Genomic DNA, 26,231 nt, shown 5'->3' with positions numbered 1-26,231 from the left:
CCAGCTCAAAGAGCCTGCACTGCCCAATTATACCTACGAACGTGGAACGCAGGAGGAATCCAGAGCTCCCAGAGAAAACCTATGCGGTCATGGGGAGAATGTAGAAGGTCTTCATAGGTGGCAGCAGAATTGAACTCAAGTCTCTGGTGCTGTTAGCCAAACGCTAAACACTACACTACTGTGAAGTTGAGGAAGATAAACAAAAATGAATGTGTCTAACAATCAATTGAAAGGAATTTTGAGAAAGTAGCACACAATAAGCTTATCATAAATATCAAAACCTGTGGAATATCATAAGTAAACACAAGGAATTCTGCAGATGCTGGAAATTCAAGCAAGACACATCAAAGTTGCTGGTGAATGCAGCAGGCCAGGCAGCATCTCTAGGAAGAGGTACAGTCGACGTTTAATTCTCTTACTAGCTCTTCCTTCAGTTAGTCCTGACGAAGGGTCTCGGCCCAAAACGTCGACTGTACCTCTTCCTAGAGATGCTGCCTGGCCTGCTGCGAATATCATAACACTGACGGACAGCATGGATGTAAAATTGATCATATTATTGATTGTTCTCCACATTCATTTCTTTATCTTTACTGGCATTAACATAGTGTTACACTATCACAGTGCCAGCGACATGGTTTCAATTCTCCTGTTGCTTATGAGGACCTTCTATGTTCTCCCCATGACCACGTGGGTTTCCTCTGGGTGCCCTGGACCAGGTAAAATGACAGTTGCAGTGAACTATTTATTCACTAAACTAGAGAAAAGTGTATTGTGAGGCTCCCCTCACTGCTTTTCTAAATGTCAAATAGAGTGCAAGATCAGCTACTTCACTTCGACCGCTCGGTTCTCGAACCAACCCCAACACTACAGTTTAACAACACTATGACCACTTTGATCACCTTTGTTTCGTTCTAATTGTGTACTTCTCTTGTAAAGACAGTGGATAATTAATGTTTTAATTTTTTTTATTGTGAAGTCTACTTTTACGATGCTAAGTGACTCTGAAGCTGCTGAAAGCATGTTTCTCCATTGCATTTCTGCTTCCATGTACAGTGGCATGCAAAAGTTTGGGCACCCCTGGTCAAAATTTCTGTTACTGTGAATAGTTAAGTGAGTAGAAGATGAACAGATCTCCAAAAGTCATAAAGTTAAAGATAAAACATTCCTTTCAACATTTTTAGCAAGAAGTCTGAGAATCAGAGCGGGAGTGCGGAGGAAGCCATTTTGAATTTTTCAAGTGTTTTTTTCAATTGGCGTTCAGAGAGGCAGGACTGCGCAGGCTGTGAGGTCAGGCAGTGAAGCGCAGAAGAATTAAAAGGACAGAAATCCTGATTCGGGTTTAATTTGGAGAAGGAAGTCTGAGAATCGGAGCGGGAGTGTGGAGGAAGCCATTTTGAATTTTTCGGGTTTTTTTTGCTGTTATTTGAGGAGCGGAGGAAGTATGAGTGTGAGGGCAGCTTGTTGTTCTCAGTGCCAAATGTGGAAGATCGTGGCGTCTCCCAGCCTCCCGTACGTCCACATCTGCGCCAGGTGCACCAAGATGCTGCTCCTAAGAGAATGCATTAGGGAACTGGAGCAGCAGGTCGATGACCTAAGTCTGGTCAGGGAGAGTGAGGAGTTGATAGAGAGGAGTTACAGGCAGGTGGTCACACCGGGGCCACGGGAGGCAGACAAGTGGGTCACGGTTAGGAGGGGGAAGGAGGAAGAGTCAGGTAATAGAGAGTACCCCGGTGGCTGTGCCCCTTGACAATAAGTACTCCTGTTTGAGTACTGTTGGTGGGGGGGCGGGGGGACAGCTTACCTGGGGGAAGCAACAGTGGCTGTGCCACCGTCACAGAGTCCGGCCCTGTAGCTCAGAAGGGCAGGGAAAGGAAGAGGAGGGCAGTAGTAATAGGGGACTCGATAGTCAGGGGGTCAGATAGGCGATTCTGTGGACGCAGTCCGGAGACCCGGATGGTAGTTTGCCTCCCTGGTGCCATGGTTCGGGATGTTTCTGATCATGTCCAAGATATCCTGAAGTGAGAGGGAGAGAAGCCAAAGATCGTGGTACATATAGGTACCAATGACATAGGTAGGAAAAGGGGAGAGGTCCTGAAAGGAGAATATAGAGAGTTAAGAAGGGAGTTGAGAAAAAGGACCACAAAGGTAGTAATCTCAGGATTACTGCCTGTGCTACACGACAGTGAGAGTAGGAATGCAATGAGGTGGAGGATAAATGTGTGGCTGAGGGATTGGAGCAGGGGGCAGGGATTCAAGTTTTTGGATCATTGCGACCTCTTTTGGCGCAGGTGTGACCTGTACAAAAAGAACGGGTTACACTTGAATCCTAGGGGGACCAATATCCTGGCGGGGAGATTTGCGAGGGCTACTGAGGTGACTTTAAACTAGAATGGTTGGGGGTGGGAATCAAGTTAAAGAGACTAGGAGAAAGGAGGTTAGTTCACAAATAGAGAAAGCTAGTAGACAGTGTGTGAGGGAGGATAGGCAGGGGACAGAGATCAGGAGCACTCAGACCAAAGATGTAGGAGACAAGGAAGAAAAAGATAAAGTTGTTTGCTCCATTAAGGATAAACAGAGAGTAAGAGGTGGAGAGTTTCTTAAATGCATCTATTTTAATGCTGGAGCATTGTAAGAAAGGTGGATGAGCTTAGAGCATGGATTGATACTTGGAAATATGATGTTGTACTGAAACGTGGTTGCAGGAGGAGTGTGATTGGCAACTAAATATTCCAGATTTCGTTGCTTCAGGTGCGACAGAATAGGAGGGGCAAGAGGGGGAGGTGTTGCATTGCTTGTCAGAGAAAATATAACAGCAGTGCTCTGGCAGGATAGATTAGTGGACTCGTCCAGGGAGGTTATTTGGGTGGAATTGAGGAATGGGAAAGGTGTAGTGACGCTTATAGGGGTGTATTATAGACCACATAATGGGGACCTAGAACTGGAGGAGCAAATTTGTAAGGAGATAGCAGATATTTGTAGTAAGCACAAGGTTGTGATTGTGGGAGATTTTAATTTTCCCACACATAGACTGGGAAGCCCATTCTGTAAAAGGGCTGGATGGTTTGGAGTTTATCAAATGTGTGCAGGATAGTTTTTTTGCAGCAATACATAGAGGTACCAACTAGAGAAGGAGCAGCGTTGGATTTCCTGTTAGGGAATGAGATAGTGCAGGTGACAGAGGTATGTGTTGGGGAGCACTTCGGGTCCAGTGATCACAATACCATTAGTTTCCATATAATTATGGAGAAGGATAGGACTGGAGCCAGGGTTGAGATTTTTGATTGGAGAAAGGCTAACCTTGAGGAGATGTGAAAGGATTTAGAAGGAGTGCATTGGGACAATTTGTTTTATGGGAAGGATGTAATAGAGAAATGGAGGTCATTTAAAGGTGAAATATTGAGGGTACAGGATCTTCATGTTCCTGTTAGGTTGAAAGTAAAGGTTAAAAGTTTGAGAGTGCCATGGTTTTCAAGGGATATAGGAAACTTGGTTCGGAAAAAGAGAGGGATCTACAATAAATATAGGCAGCTTGGAGTTAATGAGGTGCTCGAGGAATATAAAGAATGTAAAAAGAATCTTAAGAAAGAAATTAGAAAAGCTAAAAGAAGATACGAGGCTGCTTTAACAAGTAAGGTGAAAATAAATCCAAAGGGTTTCTACAGTTATATTAATAGCAAAAGGATAGTGAGGGATAAAATTGGTCCCTTGGAGAATCAGAGTGGATGGCTATGTGCGGAGCCAAAAGAGATGGGGGAGATTTTGAACAATTTCTTTTCTTCGGTATTCACTAAGGAGAAGGATATTGAATTGTGTAAGGTAAAGGAAACAAGAAGGGTAGCCATGGAAAGTATGACGATTAAAGAAGAAGTACTGGCACTTTTAAGGAATATAAAAGTGGATAAGTCTCCGGGTCCGGAAAAGATATTCCCTAGGACCTTGAGGGAAGTTAGCGTGGAAATAGCAGGGGCTCTGACAGAAATATTTCAAATGTCATTAGAAACAGGGATGGTGCCGGAGGACAGGCGTATTGCTCATCTGGTTCCATTGTTTAAAAAGGGTTCTAAGAGTAAACCTAGCAATTATCGGCCTGTGAGTTTGACGCCAGTGGTAGGTAAATTGATGGAAAGTATTCTTAGAGATGGTATATACAATTATCTGGATAGACAGGGTCAAATTAGGAACAGTCAACATGGATTTGTGCGTGGAAGGTCATGTTTGACAAATGTTATTGAATTTTTTGATGAGGTTACTAGGAAAGTTGACAAGGGTAAAGCAGTGGATGTTGTCTATATGGACTTCAGTAAGGCCTTGACAAGGTTCCACACGGAAGGTTCAATCGTTAGGCATTAACATCAAAGTAGTAAAATGGATTCAGCAGTGGCTGGATGGGAGACGCCAGAGAGTAGTGGTGGATAACTGTGTGTCAGATTGGAGGACGGTGTGTAGCGGTGTGCCTCAGGGATCTGTACTGGCTCCAGTGTTGTTTGTCATATATATTAATGATCTGGATGATGGGGTGGTAAATTGGATTAGTAAGTATGCAGATGATACTAAAATAGGTGGAGTTGTGGATAATGAAGTTGATTTTCAAAGCTTGCAGAGAGATTTAGGCCAGTTAGAAGAGTGGGCTGAAAGATGGCAGATGGAGTTTAATGCAGAAAAATGTGAGGTGCTACATTTTGGTAGGACTAATCAAAATAGGACATACATGGTAAATGGTAGGGCATTGAAGAATGCTGTAGAACAGAGGGATCTAGGCATAATGGTGCATAGTTCCCTGAAGGTGGAATCTCATGTGGATAGGGTGGTGAAGAAAGCTTTTGGTATGCTGGCCTTTATAAATCACAGCATTGAGTATAGGAGTTGGGATGTAATGTTGAAATTGTATAAGGCATTGGTAAGGCCAAATTTGGAGTATTGTGTACAGTTCTGGTCACCGAATTATAGGAAAGATGTCAATAAAATTGAGAGAGTACACAGGAGGTTTACTAAAATGTTGCCTGGGTTTCATCTCCTAAGTTAGAGAGAAAGATTAAACAAGTTAGATCTTTATTCTTTGGAGCATAGAAGGTTGAGGGGGGACTTGATAAAGGTGTTTAAAATTATGAGGGGGATAGATAGAGTTGAAGTGGATAGGCTTTTTCCATTGAGAGTTGGGGAGGTTCAAACAAGAGGACATGAGTTGAGAAGTAAGGGGCAAAAGTTTAGGGGTAACATGAGGGGGAACTTCTTTACTCAAGAGAGTGGTAGCTGTGTGGAACGAGCTTCCAGCAGAAGTGGTTGAGGCAGGTTCGATGGTGTCATTTACAGTTAAATAGGATAGATACATGGACAGGGAAAGAATGGAGGGTTAAGGGCCGAGTGCAGGTCGGTGGGACTAGCTGAGAGTAAGAGTTTGGCACGGACTAGAAGGGCCGAGATGGCCTGTTTCCGTGCTGTAATTGTTATATGGTTATTAGTGCAGTATTTTTGTTTTGTACAATTTTAGAATGAAAAAAAGGAAAGGAGCACTATGCAAAAGTTTGGACACCCCAAGAGATTTGAGCTCTCAGATAACTTTTACCAAGGTCTCAGAACTTAATTAGCTGGTTAGGGCTATGGCTTGTTCACAGTCATCATTAGGAAAGGCCAGATAATGCAAATTTCAAACCTTTATAAATACCCCGACTCCTCAAACCTTGTCCCAACAATCAGCAGCCATGGGCTCCTCTAACCAGCTACCTAGCAGTCTGAAAAATAAAATAAGTGATGCCCACAAAGCAGGAGAAGGCTGTAAGAAGATAGTAAAGCATTTTCAGGTAGCCGTTTCCTCAGTTCGTAATGTAATTAAGAAATGGCAGTTAACAGGAACGGTGGAGGTCAAGTTGAGGTCTGGAAGACCAAAACAAAACCTTTTGAGAGAATTGCTCATAGGATTGCTAGAAAGGCAAATCAAAACCCCCATTCGACTGCAAAAGACCTTCAGGAAGATTTAACAGACTCTGGAGTGGTGGTGCACTGTTCTACTGTGCAGCAACACCTGCACAAATATGATCTTCATGGAAGAGTCATCAGAAGAAAACCTTTCCTGTGTCCTCACCACAAAATTCAGCATCAGAAGTTTGCAAAGGAACATCTAAACAAGCCTGATGCATTTTGGAAACAAGTCCTGTGGTCTGATGAAGTTAAAATAGAACTTTTTGGCTGTAATGAGCAAAGGTATGTTTGGAGAAAAAAGGGTGCAGAATTTCATGAAAAGAACCCCTCTCCAACTGTTAAGCACGGGGGTGGATCGATCATGCTTTGGGTTTGTGTTGCAGCCAGTGGCACGGGGAACATTTCACTGGTAGAGGGAAGAATGAATTCAATTAAATACCAGCAAATTCTGGAAGCAAACATCACACCGTCTGTAAAAAAGCTGAAGATGAAAAGAAGATGGCTTCTACAACAGGATAATGATCTTAAATACACCTCAAAATCTACAATGGACTACCTCAAGAGGCACAAGCTGAAGGTTTTGCCATGGCCCTCACAGTCCCCCGACCTAAACATCATCAAAAATCTGTGGATAGACCTCAAAAGAGCAGTGCATGCAAGATGGCCCAAGAATCTCACAGAACTAGAAGCCTTCTGCAAGGAAGAATGGGTGAAAATCCACCAAACAAGAATTGAAAGACTCTTAGTTGGCTACAGAAAGCATTTACAAGCTGTGATACTTGCCAAAGGGGGTGTTACTGACCATGCAGGGTGCCCAAACTTTTGCTTTGGGCCCTTTTCCTTTTTTGTTATTTTGAAACTGTAAAAGATCGAAATAAAAAAGTAACCTTGCTTAAAATATTAAAGAAATGTGTCATCTTTAACTTTATGCCTTTTGGAAATCAGGTCATCTTTTACTTGCTTAGCTATTCACAGTAACAGAAATTTTGACCAGGGTTGCCAAAACTTTTGCATGCCACTGTACCTATGCATATAATAAATTTGACTTGTACACAGAGGGAACAATTACCAAATTTAGACATGGCACAATCCTTGGAAGCTTAGGCATTTCAACAATAGTAATAGATTTAGAGTTACAGACAGTATGGTGGAATGTGTGGATACAGAGCAGATGAAATTTACTTTAAAAGATTGCATAATGTAACATTTTGAAACAAAGAACAAGAGCCAATTTAAAAAGGACATTCTAAAAGAGACAAAGAAATTCTGTAAATTTAAAAGCTATTTATTTACCTGATGAAAATGAATGCAATGTTGATGTTTAGCAGATGGAATAACATTGAAGAAAATATACAAATACACGTGCATAATTTTGTGAGAGATCACTTTAAATGAGATTTTAACAATACTGATGAAAGATCATTGAACTGAAATGTTTCTGCACAACATTTTATTTTCATTACAGACTTCCAGCATCTTTAATACTTTGCTCTTCAGATTTTAGCATGCCTTATTCACGGTATTTAAAAAGGAAAATGCATTTCTCTTTTACATGAGGCTCCAAGTAGAAATGAGCAGGATTATGACAATATTTCAGAATTCTGTAAGAGATTCACCCTAGTACCTCGCTTAGAACTACAGCACTAATTTTTCATGTTTTTGGCCCTGAAACCAATACACTCAAGCACATTCTTCAGGGCTTAAAAACAGATATCTGCTTGGACTGTGTACTGCTGTGCTGGGAATCTGGCACACCAACAGCAATGAAATAGTGATCACATTGACATGCAGTTCAGTATTAAGCGAGCCACCTAAATAACTTGAAGAGGATGGCTATGAAAGCTGGCTTTGGACGGGCTGTGGGCAAGCAATGTAAACATACAACATTGGGACGGGGCTTCAAGATGCTCCTTGGCTGCTACCATCAGCATGGGATACTGACGGCACAATAGCAAAGCAGAATAGCACAATTGCATAGTGGTTAGAGCAATTGCTTTACAGCGCCAGCGATCACCAATTGGGGATTGATTTCTGCCACTGTCTGTAAGGAGTTCGTGACCGTGTGGGTTTCTTCCAGGTGCTCTGGTTTCCTCCTACATTCCAAAGAAAGACATATGGGTTAAGATTAGCAAGCTGTGGGCATGCTAGGCTGACAGAAGTGTGGCAACACTTGTGGACTAACCCTCAAATCTTCACTGGTTTGTTTGAAGCAAGTGACGCATTTGCTTCGATGTTTCAGGTGACAAATAAAGCTAACCTCTTTTTTAAATAAAAACTTTGCTCTGTTTTAACAGAACATCCAGTTCTTACAGTCCTCTCATTGCCACTAGATCTGTGTATATCGTAAAAGCTGCTATCTTTACTGTTTTTTGGTTCGCTGCGCAACTCTTCCCAGCCTGGAGATTCCCCTCGTACAACTCAGCTGAGGCTACAAGAGAAGTGTAGAATTGGGGTGGGGGGAAGTTGGGGGGGGGGGGGAAAGAATATGAATACATGAAGCAGTCACTGCTCATCCTCAGCAATGGACCACATGCACTCAGGTTATAGCCTAGAACCCCTGATCTCGGAAATATGCATGACTAACTACCCGTTACTCACTCCAGGCAACTCAACATTGGCCCTCAAAGGCAACCACTGCATATTGCCCTGGTGGCTCACCACACATTAAGCCCCATATAAACAGATGATTTTAACTATTTAATTGCAGAGGGAATACCAATGGAGGCCTCGTCCCTCAACTAGGTTCCTGGTACTGAGGCAAGAACAACTGTCAGAAATTACTCTGATTTTAGCACTGATGTCATATCATTTACATTTTTTTTTAAATGTATCCCAAATGCTAAGCAAGATTCTGCAGTATATTCCATTTAAGTACTTCAATAAGGCCCTACCTGAAATAAAGGGTGAACTTAAATCACGGCTGAGTTGTGGACTAATGCTCTGGTCTGATGTGCACCCAACAGCTGATAGAAAATTCAGGTTTCAAATGCAAGATGAAGAGGAACAATAAGAGGAGAAACATGCAAAGGCAGGGAAAATGCCAGAAATGACAAGTCAGACCTGTTGATCTGCATCATACCTTCCGAACATAAGAGACTGCATCCTCTTCGGTGTAAACTTCGGCACTTACTCCCCCTCTTCTGCGTCTGGCCTTTACTACTGGATTTGGTGGTGGTGGTGAAATCTCATCATCATGCGAGTCAGACTGAGAATTAGACTTCTGTCGAGCCAAAATTTGTTTGCATTCTTCCTAAATTGAAACAAGAAAATGTTTTCTTACATATACTGTACAGACCCATTTTTGTTTAAACCAGAAAACTAACAATAATTATCCAAGTTCTGAAGATAAAAATTATAATACTATATGATACTATTGGTGGCACTGTAGTGTAGTAATTGGGACAATGCTTTACCGTAGCAGTGACCTGGGTTCAATTCCCATTGCTGCCTGTAAGGAGTTTGTAAATTCTCCCGGTGACCTCTGGCTGCTCCGGTTTCCTCCCACAGTCCAAAGGTTTACAGGTTAGTAAGCTAATCTGTCATTATAAATTGTTCCATCATTTGGCCATGGTTAAATCAGGGGTTGCAGACAGCGCAGCTCACTCAAAGGGCCAGAATAGTTTTTTTTAAATGAAAATACGGTGTTAAAGACTGAGCTAGATAAAAATGACAATAGACACTATGCCATTATGTAACAGACTAAAAACACTTGTCCTTCATTGTGGTGAACTATTAGGCTGAATCGAATTGGAGCCAACTCAAGCCTGTCATACATGCCCACTTGCATTTACCTGGATCGTACGTGAGGACCGATCAATCCAAACGGCAAGATACTGAAAGGCCTACGCAGCTAATTGCCTTCATGGAAAGCATGCCACTGGTAACATATTGCTGAGGTCCCTTGTTCTAAATAGCTTCTGACAGGAGGCAAAGTTTGCTGTCAAAGCTTTAGCTTGCTGTCAAAACTATTACAACACACACAAAATGCTGGAGGAACTCAGCAGGCCAATCAGCATCTATGGAAAAGAGTACAGTCGACGTTTCAGGCTGAGACCTTTCAGCAGGACCAGTTCCCTTTTCCATAGATGGCTGGCTGGCCTGCTGAATTCCTCCAGCATTTTGTTTTGCTTGGATTTCCAACTTCTGCAAATTTCCTTGTTTGTCAAAACCACAAGACTTCTTCCCCAATATTAAAAGTATTAACACAATAAATTATTAAAAGCAGTACATCAATAATATATAACTTCATTTCTTTCTAATCCCCATTCAATTGAATGGAGTCTCTGATGTTACGCCAGACATAACTGGCTTAGGATTAGAGAGGCAATGCAGATGATGAGGTACGCAGAGGAGCAGACAGGAGATTCTGTGGATGTAAAAGAGACAACTGGATGGTATGTTGCCTTCCAGGTGCCAAGACCAGGGACGTCTCGGATCGGGTCCAAAGCGTTCTAAAGAGGGAAGGTGAACAACCACAAGTCGTAGTACATAGCGGTACCAACGACACTGGTAGGAAAAGGAAGGAGGTCCTGAACAGAGAACATAGGGAGTTGGACAGAAAGCTGAAAAGTAGGTCCTCCAGGGTAGTAATTTCTGGACTACTGTCCATACCATGTGCCAGTAAGGGTAAGAATAGAATGACTTGGCAGGTAAATGCATGGCTGAAGAATTGGTGCAGGGGGGCAGGGTTTCAAATTTCTGGATCATAGGGATCTCTTCTGCAGAAGGTATGACCTGTACAGAAAGGATGGGTTACACCTGAACACAAGGGGGGAATAATATCCTTCCGGCCAGGCTTGCTAAAGCCGTTGGGGAGAGCTTAACTAATTTGGCAGGGGGATGGGAATTGGATTGATAGGACTGACGAAGCTATACACTAGATGCAGTGTGTAGTGAGACTGAGGAAGGACAGGCAGATGATAAGGAAAAATTGCAGTCAGTAGGACGAGTTGAAGTGTGACAGGGAAGCAAAATCAAAAAGATGATGAAACCAGGACTGAAGGTGTTATATCTGAAGGCACACAGTATACAGAATAGAGTATCTTGTAGTGCAGTGAGAGATTATCAGGCATGATGTTGTAAATATCTGAGCCGTGGCTGAAAGAAGATCACAGTTGGGACCTTAATATTCAAGGATACACAATGCATTGAAAGGACAGGCAGGTAGGTGGGGTGGGAGGGTAGCTCTGGTGGCAAGAGATGAAGTCAAATCCTTAGAAAGAGGTGACATAGGATGAAGGTGTAAAATCCTTGTGGGTAGAGTTAAGAAAATGCAAGGGTGAAAAGACCCTGATGGGAGTTAGAAAGAGACATCCAGACAGTAGACAGGATGTGGGCTACAAATTACAGCAGGAGATAGAAAATGCATGCCAAAAGGGCAATGTTGTGAGAGACATGAGGGATATGCAGGTAGACTGGGAATAAAGAAAAAAAAGCCACAAAGAAAAAAGATGAAATATGAAGGCAAGCTAGGCAATAATATAAAAGTGGATACAAAATATTTTTTCAGAAGTATAAAGAGTAAAAGAGAAACAAGAGTGAATATTGGACCACTGAAAAATGATGGAGAGGTAGTAATGGCGGGCAAAGAAATGGCAGACAAATTTAATAAGTATTTTGGTTCTGCCTTCACTGCGAAAGACACCAGCAGTAGGCCAGAAATTCAAAAGTATCAGGGGGCTACAACTAAGGAGGAGGTGCTTGGGAAGCTGAAAGGTCTGATAGTAGGTACGTCACCTGGACTATACATCCCAGGATCCTGAAAGAGGTAGCTGAAGAGATTGTGGGAAGCATTAATGATCTTTCAGTAATCACTAGATTCTGGAGGACTGGAAAATTGCAAACATCACTTGACCCTTTTAAGAAAGGAGGGAGATAAAAGAAAGGAAATTATATGCCAGTTAACACACACAAAATGCTGGAGGAACTCAGCAGACCAGGTAAGATAGATGCTGCCTGTCTTGCTGAGATCCTCCAGCACTTTGTGTTATATAAATTTCCAGATTGAAGTCAGGCTAACTGGCATATATGGTTGGGAAGATGTTAAGAGTTCATTATTAAGGATAGGGTTCCGGGGTACTTAGAGGCACATGGTAAAATTGGCCAAAATCAGCATGGTTTCCTCAAGGGAAAATCTTAATGGCATTTTTTGAGAAATAACAAGGAGGACAGACGAAGAGAATTAGTGGATGTTGTGTACTTGAATTTTCAGAAGGCCTTTGACAAGGTGTCGCCTAAGAGACCACATTATTACAGGAAAGATACTAGCATGGATAGAAGATTGGCTGACAGGCAAGATGCAAAGACTGGGAAGAAAGCAGGTCTTTTCTGGTTGACTGCCAGGGATGAGTGGCGTTCAGCAGAGGTCGGTGTAGGTACTGCTTCTTTTCACGTAATGTCAGTGATTTGGATGATGGAATTCATGGCTTTGTGGCCAAGTTTGTGGATGACGCAAAGATAGGTGGAGGGGCAGGTAGTGTTAAGGAAGCAGCATATCTGCAGAAAAACAGATTGGGAGAATGGACAAAAAGGCAGATGGAATATAGTGTAGGGAAGTACAAGATCATGCACTTTGGTCAAAGGACTAAAGGTATAGACTATGTTATAAACCAGGAGAATTTTTTAAAATCTGAGGTGCAAAGGGACTTGGGAGTCCTTGTGCAGAATTCCCTAAAGTTCCACATGCAGGTTGAGTCAATGATAAGCAAGGCAAATACAATGTTAATTTCGAGAGAACTAAAATACAAAAGCAATGATATAATATTGAGGCTTTATAAGGCATTAGTCAAACCGTACTGAGTACTGTGAACAGCTTTGGGCCCCTTATCTAAGAAAGGATGTGCTGGAATTGGAGAGGGTACAGAGGAGGTTCACGAGAATGATTCCAGGAATGAAAGTGTTAACATATGGAGCAGTTGATGGCTCAGAGTCTGTAGTTGCTGGAGTACAGAATGAGGAGGAATGGGGCGTGGGGGGTAATCTCAGTGAAACCTATCAAATATTCAAAGGCTTAGAGTGGATGTGGAAAGGATGTTTCCTATGGTGGGTGAGTCAAGGACCAGAGGGCACAGCCTCACGATAGAGGGACATCCATTTAGAACAAAGATGAGGAGGAATTTCTTTAGCCAGAGAGTGTGGTGAATCTGTGGATTCATTGTTACAGATTGCTGTGGAACGCAAGCCATGAAGTATATTTAAAGTTGAGGTGGATAGGTTCTTGATTAGTTAGGGTGTCAAAGGTTCCTGGGAGAAGGCAGGAGATAATAAATCAGCCATGATGAAATAGTGGAGTAAACATGATGGACTGAGCATCCTAATTATGCTCCAAGTCTTATGGTCTAAATTCTCCTGTGATTAGGCTAGGTTTAAATAGGTGGGTTGCTTGTTGTTCCGAAAGGGCCTGCTCTGAGCTGTATTTCTAAATGAATAACCTTATTGTAACTTAATTTTTTTTAATGTATTGTGCTGTACTACTGTCACAGAACAATAAATTTCACAACATATGTCAGTGATAATAAACCTGACTGATGGCAAGCACATAATCCTTATACAAGAGCAAGGCATTGACCATCTCAAGTTTCTGTTTTATATTTAACACTATTACATTACGGAATCCTCTACAATCACTATCCAGGGGAATCACCACTGACCAGAAACAATTAGTCAACTTCAAAGGCATGTTACTGGGTGAAAGATGCATCTCAGGCCGAATGAAAGATTTTCCAATATCTACAGAGTAAATCAGCAGTACGATGGAATACTTTCCACACACTTCAAATCTTTTTCATGAAGCCTCACATCTTTCAGAGCAAAGTAACATGCTGAATTGGGATCCAATTCACCACATTCACTCACTCCAGCATTGGCACTCTATCTGCACATATACAATTAACAAAATATCCAGGCATCCTTGTAGCCTCAGGAAGGACTAATGAACACAATGTTAGAAATCCTGCGCAGCACCAATAGCCTGAAGCACTACACACTGTTTTGCTCCCCTCATCTAATCAAGGATATAAGGAACGCAGCAAAGATACATAAGCTTTGTTCCTGGGACAACAGCTTTGCTGTACAAGGAAGATTGAATACAATGGGCTTGTAAATGCTTGAGTTTAGAAGATTGAGAGATGATCTCGAAGTTAATGCAAGAAGGAAGATCCTTCTAACTGGAGAGTGTACAGCCAGATTCACAGTCTCAAAAGTAAAAATAAACCATTAAGGGTAGAAATGAATCCAATTTCTTGTCACACAGGGTGACAAATCTGTGGAATTCTCTATCCTGGAAGGTCATAGGAGCGCACAGTTCATCCAAATTAGGGATAAATTAGGGATTTCGGGATATTAAAGGAATCAAGGGATATGGGGATAGAGCAGGAAAATGCTACTGGCAGAGTAAAGAAACCATGACCCTGCTGAACAGCACAGCAGGTCTGAGGGCCCAACCGGCCAATCCAGTTGCTGTTTTTAGCATTCTTGAGTAAAGCATGCAATTTGGAAAACAAAAGGTTTGTTAGGTTTGTCGGCCTTGTTGGCTGGATAACAAAATCAGAGACTTGATGTAAGAAACATACAGGTACCAGATAATACTTCATTTGATCAAATCTTAAGATTCCATGAATATGGAAGGATATACTTGCCTCTGAATCAGTACAGTAGTTATTCACTAGATTAAATGTCTAGGATGAAGAGGTTATTCCATCACAATCAAAATCAAGTTTAATATCAGAGGCATATGTTGTGAAATTTGTTGTTTTGTGGCAGCAGTATAGTTCACAATAAAAAAATGAATTACAACAGTATATATTGTATTTAAATTAAATAGTGCAAAAATTGAGGGCAAAAAAGAAAACAAAATGAGATAGTGTACATGGGTTCTTTGTCCAGTTAGAAATCTGATGGCGGAGGGAACAAAACCATTCCTGAAATGTTGAGTGTGTGTCTTCAGGCTCACATACCACCTCATCAATGGTAGCCATGTGAAGAGGGCATGTCCTGGGTTGAAGGAGGTCATTAATGATAGCTGCCATCTTTTTGAGGCATTGTCTTTTGAAGATGTCCTCAATCCTGGGCAGGCTAGTGCCCACGATGGAGCTGACTCAGTTTGCAAATTTCTGCAGCTTTTTCTGATCCTGAGCAGTGGCCCCTCCATACTAGACAGTGATGCAACCAATCAGGATGTTCTCCACCGTACATCTGTAGAAAATTGCAAGTGTCTTTGGTAGCATAACAAGTCTCCTCAAACTCCTAGTGATATATAGCCACTGTTGTGCCATCTTCTTAATTACGTCAATATGTTGGGCCCAGGATAGATCTTCAGAGATGTACAAATTGCTCACCCTTTCTACTGCTGATCCCTCGATGAGTACCAGTTTGCATTTTCTCGACTTCCTTTTCCCGAAGTCCACAATCAATTCCTTGGTCTTACTGACATTGAGTGCAAAGTTGCTGTTGCAACGCTACTCAACTAGCTGATCTATCTTACAGAATAAAGTACAGCCTGGTGTGGAAACACCAATGCCATTGAATGGAAAATCTTCCAAAAAGTAGTGGATATGACCCATCATGGGTAAAGCCAGGGATAGGGTTCCTCTTGTCCTCACCTACAACCCCACCAGCCTCCGTATCCAACACATAATTCTCAGGAACTTCCACCGTCTCCAACAGGATCCCACCAGCAAGCACATCTTCTTCCCCCACCCCCCATCACTTCTTGCTTTCCACACGGATTGCTCCCTACTTGACTCCTTGTCCATTCGTCCCTCCCTACTGACACTTACCCTTGCAAGCAGAAAAAGTGCTACATCTACCCCCACACCTTTCCCTCACTACCATTAAGGGCCCCAAACAGTCCTTCCAGGTGAGGCGACACTTTACATGCCAGTCTGTTGGGGTCATATACTAAGTTTCGTGCTCCTGGTGTGACCTCCTGTATAATCGGAGAGACCCGACACAGACTGGGAGACCACTTTGCTGAGCACTTACACTCCGTTTGCCAGAAGAAGCAGGATCTCCCAGTGACCACCCATTTAATTCCACTTCCCATTCCGACGTGACCATCTATGGCCTCCTTTACTGTCGCGATGAAGCCACACTCAGGTTGGAGGAACACCACCTTGTATTGCATCTGGATAGCCTCCAACCAGATGGCATGAACATCGATTATTCGAATTTCTGGTAATGCACCCCCCCACTTCACCACGCCCCATCCCCTTTACTTTCTCTCATCTTATCTCTGTGCTTGCCCATTGCCTCCCTCTGGTGCTCCTTTTTCTTTCTTCCATGGCCTTCTGTCCTCTCCTACTATATTCTCCCTTCTCCAGCCCCGTATCTCTTTCACCAATCAACTTCCCAGCTCTTTAATTCCCCCTCCCAGTTTCACCAATCACATTGTGTTTCTCCCTCTCCTCCACCCACCTTTTAAATCTACTCATCTTTTTTTTCCTCCAGTACTGCTGAAGGGTTTTGGTTCAAAACATCAATTGTACTTTTTTTCCATAGATGCTGCCTGGCCCGCTGAGTTTCTCCAGCATTTTGTGTGTGTTGCTTGGATTTCCAGCACCTGCAGATCTTCTCTTGTTTGTTCTGGGAATTCTTATAGTTTCATGAACCATATTCCTTATCAACTTCCAAAATCAAAAAGTTTCATTTTGAAACATACTAATTAAGGTACAATCGCAGGGGCTTACTTGGCCGCTTCAGAGTGTGCCTAGAAGTTAACCTCGTGGAGTGGGTCTGGAGTCACATGAAGACCAAACCAAGTAAAGACAATAGATTTCATCCCTGAAGGACAGAGTGAACAGGATGAGTTTTTAACTGACATCTGGTAGGTTTCATATTTACTATTGCTAATAATTAAGTGACCATCTATCCTATCCTCCCTATCCACCCATGCCCGCCCTCAAATTCTTTATAATAGATACCAAGGAGGAATCAGAAATTGCTTCTTTGGGTTGTTAGTCCAGGCCTCTGGAATACTAGCTTATGGTTCAATATTCAAATTAAGTGCTTATCCTGTGTGTTGAAATATCTGTAGAAAAGGTACGTTCTTAAATGTCAATATGTCAGATCCTGCTAGTGTTGCTTCACCCCATCTCCTCATTCGCTCAGAGTTTCTCCCCTCCTTCCTATTGCCTCCAATACATGCATTAATCCAGGTGTGGACATGATGGCAACACTGGCAGGACTTGATGTGTTGGCATCCAAATATAGCAGCCAGAAAGACAGACATACAACAGGTCAGAATAAAGGGGATAGTTGATCAAGAGAGAGTGAGTAGAAGAAAAGAACGGACAGTAGACCTGCTGTAGACAACTTTCTTCAAAATGACATGAAACCAAAATTTACTTGTTGTTCTTTCATATATTGTTTGATAAAATGCAAACTAATAATGACAGATTTACAGTCAATTATTACATGGCTCATTTCCATTTGACTTCTGCAGTTGTGAAAACAAATCAAGTTTTAAAACAAGATTATATCCAAAAATAGTTTGGGAAGCAGAAGGCACCTGTACATGAGAACACTATAAACATTACTACTCTATTCAACTTTATTGAAGGAATCGAGAGTTTACTTTTCATTGCCATTTGAATCAAAGCAAATATATTTCTCAATATATTCTGATGGGAAACTTAGTCTTCTCGCCCTCCACAGACATCAATTCTGCAATGGGAATAACATGCAGTGTTTCACCGATAACCTCCAAGAGGACCACAACCTTGTCATAGTTTGGAGGTTTGTGTCCTTCATTAACCCAGAGAGCCATGTTGGCTGGAGTCAGGGACTTGTGCTTTGGCTCCTGGTAGAGCCAGTCATGCCAAACAGGTCAAGAGCAATCCACCGCCCTCCAGGTTGGGAGTCCAGCTCAGGGCTAACAACAGTGACTGCCAAAATAAAATTGTTAGGGAAACAGCAACAAAGAATCTTGCTCCATCCGAGTGACACCATTCCTGAGCCTCCACCCAGGACTTGCATGACTGACAGTAGTGAAATCAGAAAGGAAGCTATTGACAAGATGAAGGAAGCTGTGAACACCGCCAGAGATGGAGGACCTTCACTGCTGCCCTAATGGCCAGCGGCATAACGGGCCGAAAAAAAATTCACTGAAAAGGTTACTGGATTTAACTATCATTATAAATTGTTGGGATCTTGAGAAATACCAAGATTTGAGCTTCTGGACCTTATGCACTACACAAGTAAATCATTATCCTTGGCAGGTCCTGTTGACAAAGCCACGGTATTACAGCTTGAGGCGTCGGAGTTCAGAGTTAATTCTGGCACTACGGGCAAGGAGACTTTGTATGTTCTCTCCGAGTACGCATGGTTTTTCCCTGGGTGCTCCAATTTCCTCCCACAGACCAACGACACACCTGGTAGGTTAATTCTTGCTATTCCTTTCTGCGGCTTGTGGCTCATTAGGCGGCAACTGACGTTTCTTAAGCATTTGTCTTTTTGTTTTTTTTAAAAAAAGGCCGAGTTGCTAGCTTGATGCTCAACTGATCGAAAGCATGCAAGCAGCCGGCCAGATTCAAACCCAGGACCACTCGCCTCAAAGTCCGGTACGGATGCCACTACACCACCGGCCAGCTGGTAGGTTAATTGGTCATTGTAAATTATCCCATGATTAGGTTAGGGTTAATCAGGCTTGTCGTAGGTTGCTCAGGGAGCTTGGCTTGAAAGACTAAAAGGGCCTACTCTGCACTGTATCACTAAGTAATTATAAATGAAATATTTAATGTTGGAGCTCAGCAAATAATTTCCCACAAGCTCATTAATTCAAATTGTACTTCTGAAAATATGTGGGGGTTTAGGAGTAAAAACAACTCATAAATGTATTTAGCTTAAGTTAAAATTAACCATATTCTTCTCAATATGGCTCTTTGGCAGCTATTTCACATTTCCTTTTGACTACGAGACACAAGAAAATAAGACATGGAGTTTTAGGTCATTCGGCCCAACAATTCTGCTCTGCCATTCCATCATAGCTGATTTATTATCCTCTCAACTCAATTCTCCAGCCTTCTCCAAATAACATTTGATGCCCTTACTCATCAAGAACCCACCAACTTCCATTTCAAATACACCCAATTACTCTGCCTCCACTGCTGTCGGTAGCAAAGAATTCCACAGATTCACCACCCTCTGGCTAAAGAAATTCCTCATCTCTGTACTAAAGCAAAGTCCTTGTAATCTGAAGCTGCTTATTTTGCCAATCTGATGTACTAGATTATAAACCAGCAAGCATGCAACATCAATGAAACAGGTGTTCTGAAGTGTGGTTAAAGCATTCTTCCAAAATTGATTTCATAGGCAAATCTGGCACTGGTTAAATCAAAGACAAACCTCAAAGCCTAAATAAAAATGTAAGCCTTCGTTGATCTTGAACATGCAAACCTCCACCCTTGAGCATCCTAGGCACAAATCCAACTCCAATGGTATTGGGTTAGAAACCGTCTTTCTCAGGGGCTTGACACTTTTTTTTTGCAATTCTAAACACATTTTTGGACAATTTTTAAAAGAGAAAACCATTTACAATTCTTCAAAATTAGTCGAGCAATTGCACAGTTGCCCTGGATTTAGAAATAATAAAATCCACATTAGCAAAGCAGGTTGCGATCAAGCTACTTACCTGTATCTGCACTCCAATTTCAGGGAGTTAAAAGGAATTATTTCCTTCATCTTTACACTGTGCCTAAAATACATATTTTGAGAATAAACGATCAAACATTCATTCTTAGTGTCACTGGAAGTCTGGATACAAATAAGCTATTACTACAAGTCTAGATTCACATGGGAAATCATGCAAATAAGTCATCAAAATTTTCCTCAAAATCTATATTTTTCTCCCGTAGGTGCTGATTATACTTGAGCAGCATACTTAAAGGTGCCAGCAGCCCTTTAAAGCTCACCATTGTCTGTGAAGTTGGACACTGAAGGATTATGGGCTCCATTCAGCCATTAAAGGGCATCCACATTCGACACAATGACAAGAGAAACATCAGTCAACATTTTGTATAGTGAACTAAATTGGTACTCAAATCAAAACGTTATGGGTTCAAGCCTCTACCAAGAATAATTAAGACAAATACATATTTCATTTCACTGTTGAATGCCAGCGTGCACTAATGAAAGATCTGTAAAATACATTAAATCAGCCATTGAAGCATCGAAATATCCAATGGCAATTATTCAGAGATTATTGCCATCAAATTCAGTAATCCTCCTCAATAAAAGTAGATAAACTGATCCTATCTTGACTTTGTTCAACAGCACAAAATGACTGGAGTCCTTCTCAGTGTAAACTGTGCTTGCATTGATTCACCTGACATGTATCACCTCGAGAGATTTGGAAGATGTAACAAGGCGAAATGAAAAAATTTAGTACTTCAGCTGCCCTCTTACACTTTTAGCACTGTAACAATAAAATCAAGTCACTTTAACCCGAACCAAGGTCAAACAATTCAGATCAGATACTATAATTTCACACTTAATTATCAGAACTTGGGAGCACTGTACATATGGCTCAACATCCACAGTATGCACCTCCTGGTTGTAACAGTTTTTAGATATTGTACAAGTACAAGGATTGAGATTCCATTTGATTAACAAGTTATTTTAGATCATATTGCCTAATCCATGACAGCAGAAATCAATTGACTGGATACTGTAATGCATAAAGGGGAAACACTTTTCACATTTGCATCGTCACCAACTACATAATACAAAAAACATCTGATCAAAATAAGACTTTAATAAAACTAATTCTCCCTTGTATTTCTGTCTTTCCTTTGTACAGCAGCCAGAACAATTTCTTTGACTTTGTATTTCAGTGGAGCACTTAAGAAAAATTCACTTTTGGACACAAGGCCCTTCATGCTCAATTTCCTCGCCAAACATTAAAATAATTCTTCTCCAGACAAAAAATTGACTTTTGAGTGAATGATTATGTTAACTGCACATTTAATACTTAAAGTATGCATCAGATTCCTTGGAAGTACCCAATCCACTTAAAAATAGAAAGCCTCCAAACAAATAATTAAAAGCCTTTCAAAGGTAAAATGTGAAGAGATTTTACAGTGTTCCTTGAAACTTTAAATAACAAGCTTAAAAAAAACCCTTAAAGAAAATCATTTAAAGCCAGGAAACTTTGTTCAAGGTTTTAACATGCTGTTCGCATTTTTAACCTGTATTATTTATTTTTATTTTATTTATTTAGAGATGCAGTGGAGAATAGGCCCTTACAACAGAACTATCTATACCACCTAACAACCCCCAACTCTAGCCTAATCACGTGATAATCTACAGTGACAAATGAACCTACCAACCGATAAATCTTTTGGAAAGTGGGAAAAACCAGAGCACCTGGAGGAAATCCACATGCTCACAGGGAGGTACATACAAACTCCTTACGAGTAGCATCAGAATTTAACTCCAATGACCCGAGCTAATAGCGTTGGGTTCAGGAAAGTCACGAATGTAATACAAATATTTACAACAGTCATCAAGATTTAAACTTATGAAGTACGTGTATACACAAGTTGTTGTTTTTGTAAAGAAAAGCGACCAGGTTTCAATGAGATTCCCAATGATCACCCAATCTATGGAAAAAAGTACAGTCGACATTTCAGGCCGAGACTCTTTGGCAGGTCTCAGCCTGAAACATCGACTGTACTTTTATCTCCCCCGCCCCCCCAAAGATGCTGCCTGGCCTGCTGAGTTCCTCCAGCATTGTGCGTGTGTTGCTTGGATTGCCAGCATCTGCAAATTTTCTCTTGTTTAAGATTACAAAGTTGCTTTGTAGAAATCTCACAAGATGACGTCAAACCCAGAAAAGGAAGGTCACACGGCATACAGATCAATGGGTGAACAGAGAATTACTTGTACAAAAAGTACTTCTTAATAGTGGCAATTCTGCATGCTGATAATGAGATGGAGTCTGACAAGAGATATTTCTTAGAGCTTGCGGTCTTTATTAATAACCTGATGAAGCTATGAAAGGAATAATTCACATGATACATTTCAAATACAGGAGCTTAGATTGCTTTTCTTGAATATTCAATTACTATTGAATTTGCTGCACTTCTCTTCCAGGGTTGCCAGCCTTAAGAATCTTGGCTCCTCTCTCTAACAGGATTTCCATCCATCTCTTCCTCCGACCACTTGTAATAGTTTATTTCTCTCTGGATCTTCAATGTTGGTTGTCCACCATATCTAACAGTGACTGGAGACCTGTGTAGGAGAGTGAGAGTTTTTAAAAATGGAAAAGCCGTTGCATTGGGATAATGCCACTCACTCAACCACAGAAGTCCGAATCCAGTGGTACGAGTAATCGTCACAAACTAAGGTCTTCCTTGGTCGCAGTGGATGACCGTGACGTCTTCTTGTCATGCTCTTCGCTCTCCACAAAGTGTTACAAGATCAGCTTCCTAGCCATTGGATCTCACTGTGATCTCACCTGCCCAATGACTTCACACGCTAGGACAGGCATATCCCCATCTCACTGGACATGCCACAGCAACCTTGTCCTTACCTATTCCTCTTGCCTTTTCCAGCCTTCTCCCCATTGTCTGCAATTTAAAACTGAATTATTCCTCTGACAAAGTGTCTGGAATCTGAATCATCATCTTAAATGTTTCACATCTACTGATGCAATTTTTTGGATTAAAAGAGGTTTTTAATTTTATTAATAAAGTGTGATAGACTGGGCTATATCCACCACTTTCTGCAACCTTTTCCATTCCTGGGCATTGGTGTTTCCATACCAGGCCATGATGCCAATGGTTAGGATACTCTCCATTGTGCACCTACACATCTGTTAGTCTTAGGTGACAAACTGAATCGACGCAAACTTCTAAGTGAGTAAAGATGCTGCCTCGCCATGGATGTGCTGGTCCCAAGACAGATCCTCAGAATCAGAATCAGCTTTAATATCACCGGCAGTGGTCGTGACATTTGTTAACTTTGCAGGAGCAGTACAATAAATGATAAACAGAAAAAAAACTGAATTACAGTACATATGTATATTAAATGGTTAAATTAAATAAGCAGTGCAAAAACAGAAACAAAAATGTAGTGAGATAGTGTTCATGGGTTCAATGCCCATTTAGAAATCAAGTGGCAGAAGGGAAGAAGCTGTTCCTGATTCACTGAGTGTGTCTCTTCAGGCTTCTGTATCTCCTTCCTGATGGTAACAATAAGAAAAGGGCACATCCTGGGTGGTGGTGGGTCCTTAACGAAGGATGTTGCCTTTCCGAGGCACCACTCTTTGAAGGTGTCTCGGATACTACGGAGGCTAGTACCCATGTTGGAGCTAACTAATTTTACAACTCTGCAGCTTACTTTGATCCTGTGCAGTAGCACCCCCCCCAAAGCTGTGATGCATCCAATCAGAATACTCTCCATGGTACATCTGCAGTAGTGTGGTTTGTCAACTAAAACATCCAAGTATCCTCAAACTCCTAATAAAACATAGCCTCTGTCTTGCCTTTTTGATAGCTCCATCGATATGTTGGGTTCAGTTAGGTCTCTCTCTCTCTCTCTCTCTCTCTCTCTCTCTCTCTCTCTCTCTCTCTCTCTCCTCTGAGCATTGGTTTGTGTTCCCTCATCCTACCCTTTCTGAACTTCACAATCAATTCTTTGGTCTTACTGACAATGAGTGCAAGGATGTTACTGTAGCGCCACACAACTAGCTAAAATTTTGGCAAGGAACTTAAAGCTACTGATCCTCTCCACCTCTGTTACTCTAATGAGGACTGGCTCATGGACATTCAGCTTCCTCCTCCTTTAGTCAATAATCAGCTCCTTAGTTTTGCTGTTGAGTGAGAGGTTATTGGCACCACTCAACCAGATTTTCAGTTTGCCTTTTATCTGCCGATTCAAATGGAGAATAAAGTGCAACACGTAACAAAGAATCAGAATCAAGTTTATTATCACCGGCATGTGACGTGAAACATGTTAACTTAGCAGCAGCAGTTCAATGCAATACATAAACTAGAAGAGAAAATACTAATAATAAATAAAATTAAAATAATAAACAAGTAAATCAATTACAGTATATGTATATTGAATAGATATTTTAAAAACATGCAAAAAACTGAGATACTGCACATTTTTAAAAAAAGTGAGGTAGTGTGCAAGGATTCAATGTCCATTTAGGAATTGGATGGCAGAGGGGAATAAGCTGTTTCTGAATCGCTGAGTGTGGGCCTTCAGGCTTCTGTACCTCCTACCTGATGGTAACAGTGAGAAAAGGGCATGCCCTGGGTGCTGGAGGTCCTTAATAATGGACGCTACCTTTCTGAAACACCACTCCCTAAAGATGTCCTGAGGACTTTATCGGCTAATACCCAAGATGGAGCTGACTAGATTTACAAGCCTCTGCAGCTTCTTTCGGTCCTGTGCAGTAGACCACCCCCCGCCCATACCAAACAATGATGCAGTCTGTCAAAATGCTCTCCATGGTACGTATAGAGGTTTTTGAGTGTACTTGCTGATATGCCAAATCTCTTCAAACTCCTAATGAAGTATAGTCGCTGTCTTGCCTTCTTTATAACTACATCGATATGTTGGGACCAGGTTAGATCCTCCGAGATCTTGACACCCAGGAACTTGAAACTGCTCACTCTCTCCACCTCTAATCCCTCTACAAGGATTGGTACGTGTTCCTTCCTCTTACCCGTCCTAAAGTCCACAATCAGCTCTTTCGTCTTACTGACGTTGAGTGCCAGTTTGTTGCTGCAGCACAACTCCATTAGTTGGCATACCTCACTCCTGTACGCCCTCTTGTCACCACCTGAGATTCTACCAACAATGGTTGTATCATCAGCAAATTTATAGATGGTACCTGAGCTATGCCTAGCCACACAGTCATGCGTATATAGTCAGTAGAGCAGTGGGCTAAGTACACACCTCTGAGATGCACCAGTGTTGATTGCCAGCGAGGAGGGTATGTTATCACCAATCTGCATAGATTGTGATCTTCCAGTTAGGAAGTCGAGGATCCAATTGCAGAGGGAGGCACAGAGGCCCAGGTTCTGCAACTTCTCAGTCAGGATTGTGGGAATGATGGTATTAAATGCTGAGCTAAAGTCGATGAACAGCATCCTGACATAGGTGTTTGTGTTGTCCAGGTGGTCTAAAGCCGTGTGGAGAGCCACTGAGCAAATTCCAATGGGTCCAGGTCCTTGCTGAGGCAGAAGTTCAGTCGAGTCATGACCAACCTCTCAAAGCATTTCATCACTGTTGATGTGAGTGCTACCGGGCGATAGTCATTAAGGCAGCTCGCATTATTTTCCTTAGGCACTGGTATAATTGTTGCCTTTTTGAAGCAAGTGGGAACTTCTGCCTTTAGCAGTGAGAGGTTGAAAATGTCCTTGAATACTCCCGCTAGTTGGTTGGCATAGGTTTTCAGAGCCTCACCAGGTACTCCATCGGGACCTTCCGCTTACCAAGGGTTCACTCTCTTTAAAGACAGCCTAACATCGGCCTCTGAGACGGAGATCACAACATCATCAGGTGCTGCAGGGATCTTCACAGCTGTAGTTGTGTTCTCCCTTTCAAAGCAGGCATAGAATGCAATGAGTTCATCTGGTAGTGAAGCATCGCTACCATTCATGCTATTGGATTTCACTTTGTAGGAAGTAATGTCTTGCAGACCCTGCCAGAGTTGCTGTGCACCCACTGTTGTCTCCAACCTCATTCAAAGTTGTCTCTTCACCCTTGAAACAGCCCTCCGCAAATCATACCTGGTTTTCTGGTCCAGGACAGGCCTGGGTCGCTAGTGTTGAATACCACAGATTTAGCCTTCAGCAGACGATGTACCTCCTGGTTCATCCACGGATTTTGGTTTGCGACAGTACAGTAAGTCTTTGTAGGCACACGCTCATCCACACAGGTTTTAATGAAGTCAGTAAAAGAAAGCGCAATACAGGTAAACACTAAGGTACAAGATTATAACAAAGTAGATCATGAGGTCAAGAGTCTATCTTATCGTATGAGGGAAACCTTCAATACTCTATCAGTGGGGTACAAGCTGCCCGAGCCTGGTGGCACTTGTTTTCGGGCTTTTGTGTTTTCTGTCTAATGGGAAAGGAGAAGAGAAAATGTACAGAGTGAGTGGGGTCTTTTATTATGCTGTTTATTTTACTGAGGCAGCCGTGTAGGCACAGTCTACAAAGGGGAGGCTGGTTTCTGTGATGTAATGATGTGTCCACACCCCTAAGTTTGTTGCGGTCATGGGCAGAGTAGTTGCCATACCACACCATGATGTATCCAGAAAGGATGCTTTCTAAGCTATTTTCACCAGTGAAATGCCATTG

The 26,231-nt window shown here is 41.9% G+C and overlaps 1 protein-coding gene across 1 annotated transcript in view; it reads right to left on the bottom strand.

Annotated features, from left to right (window-relative positions):
• Positions 1-26,231, bottom strand: part of prkar1b (protein kinase, cAMP-dependent, regulatory, type I, beta) — a 158,436-nt gene that overhangs the window by 116,256 nt on the left and 15,949 nt on the right. The window contains exon 2 of the mRNA XM_063059355.1: positions 8,996-9,166. Within this exon, the coding sequence (XP_062915425.1) occupies positions 8,996-9,166 (171 nt within the window). The remainder of the gene's footprint in view (positions 1-8,995; positions 9,167-26,231) is intronic.

The sequence above is a fragment of the Mobula hypostoma genome, chromosome 9, assembly GCF_963921235.1.
Source record: "Mobula hypostoma chromosome 9, sMobHyp1.1, whole genome shotgun sequence".
Classification (NCBI taxonomy): Eukaryota; Metazoa; Chordata; class Chondrichthyes; order Myliobatiformes; family Myliobatidae; genus Mobula; species Mobula hypostoma.
Note: the sequence above shows the minus strand (reverse complement) of the source record. Positions and strands in the feature narration are given on the sequence as shown.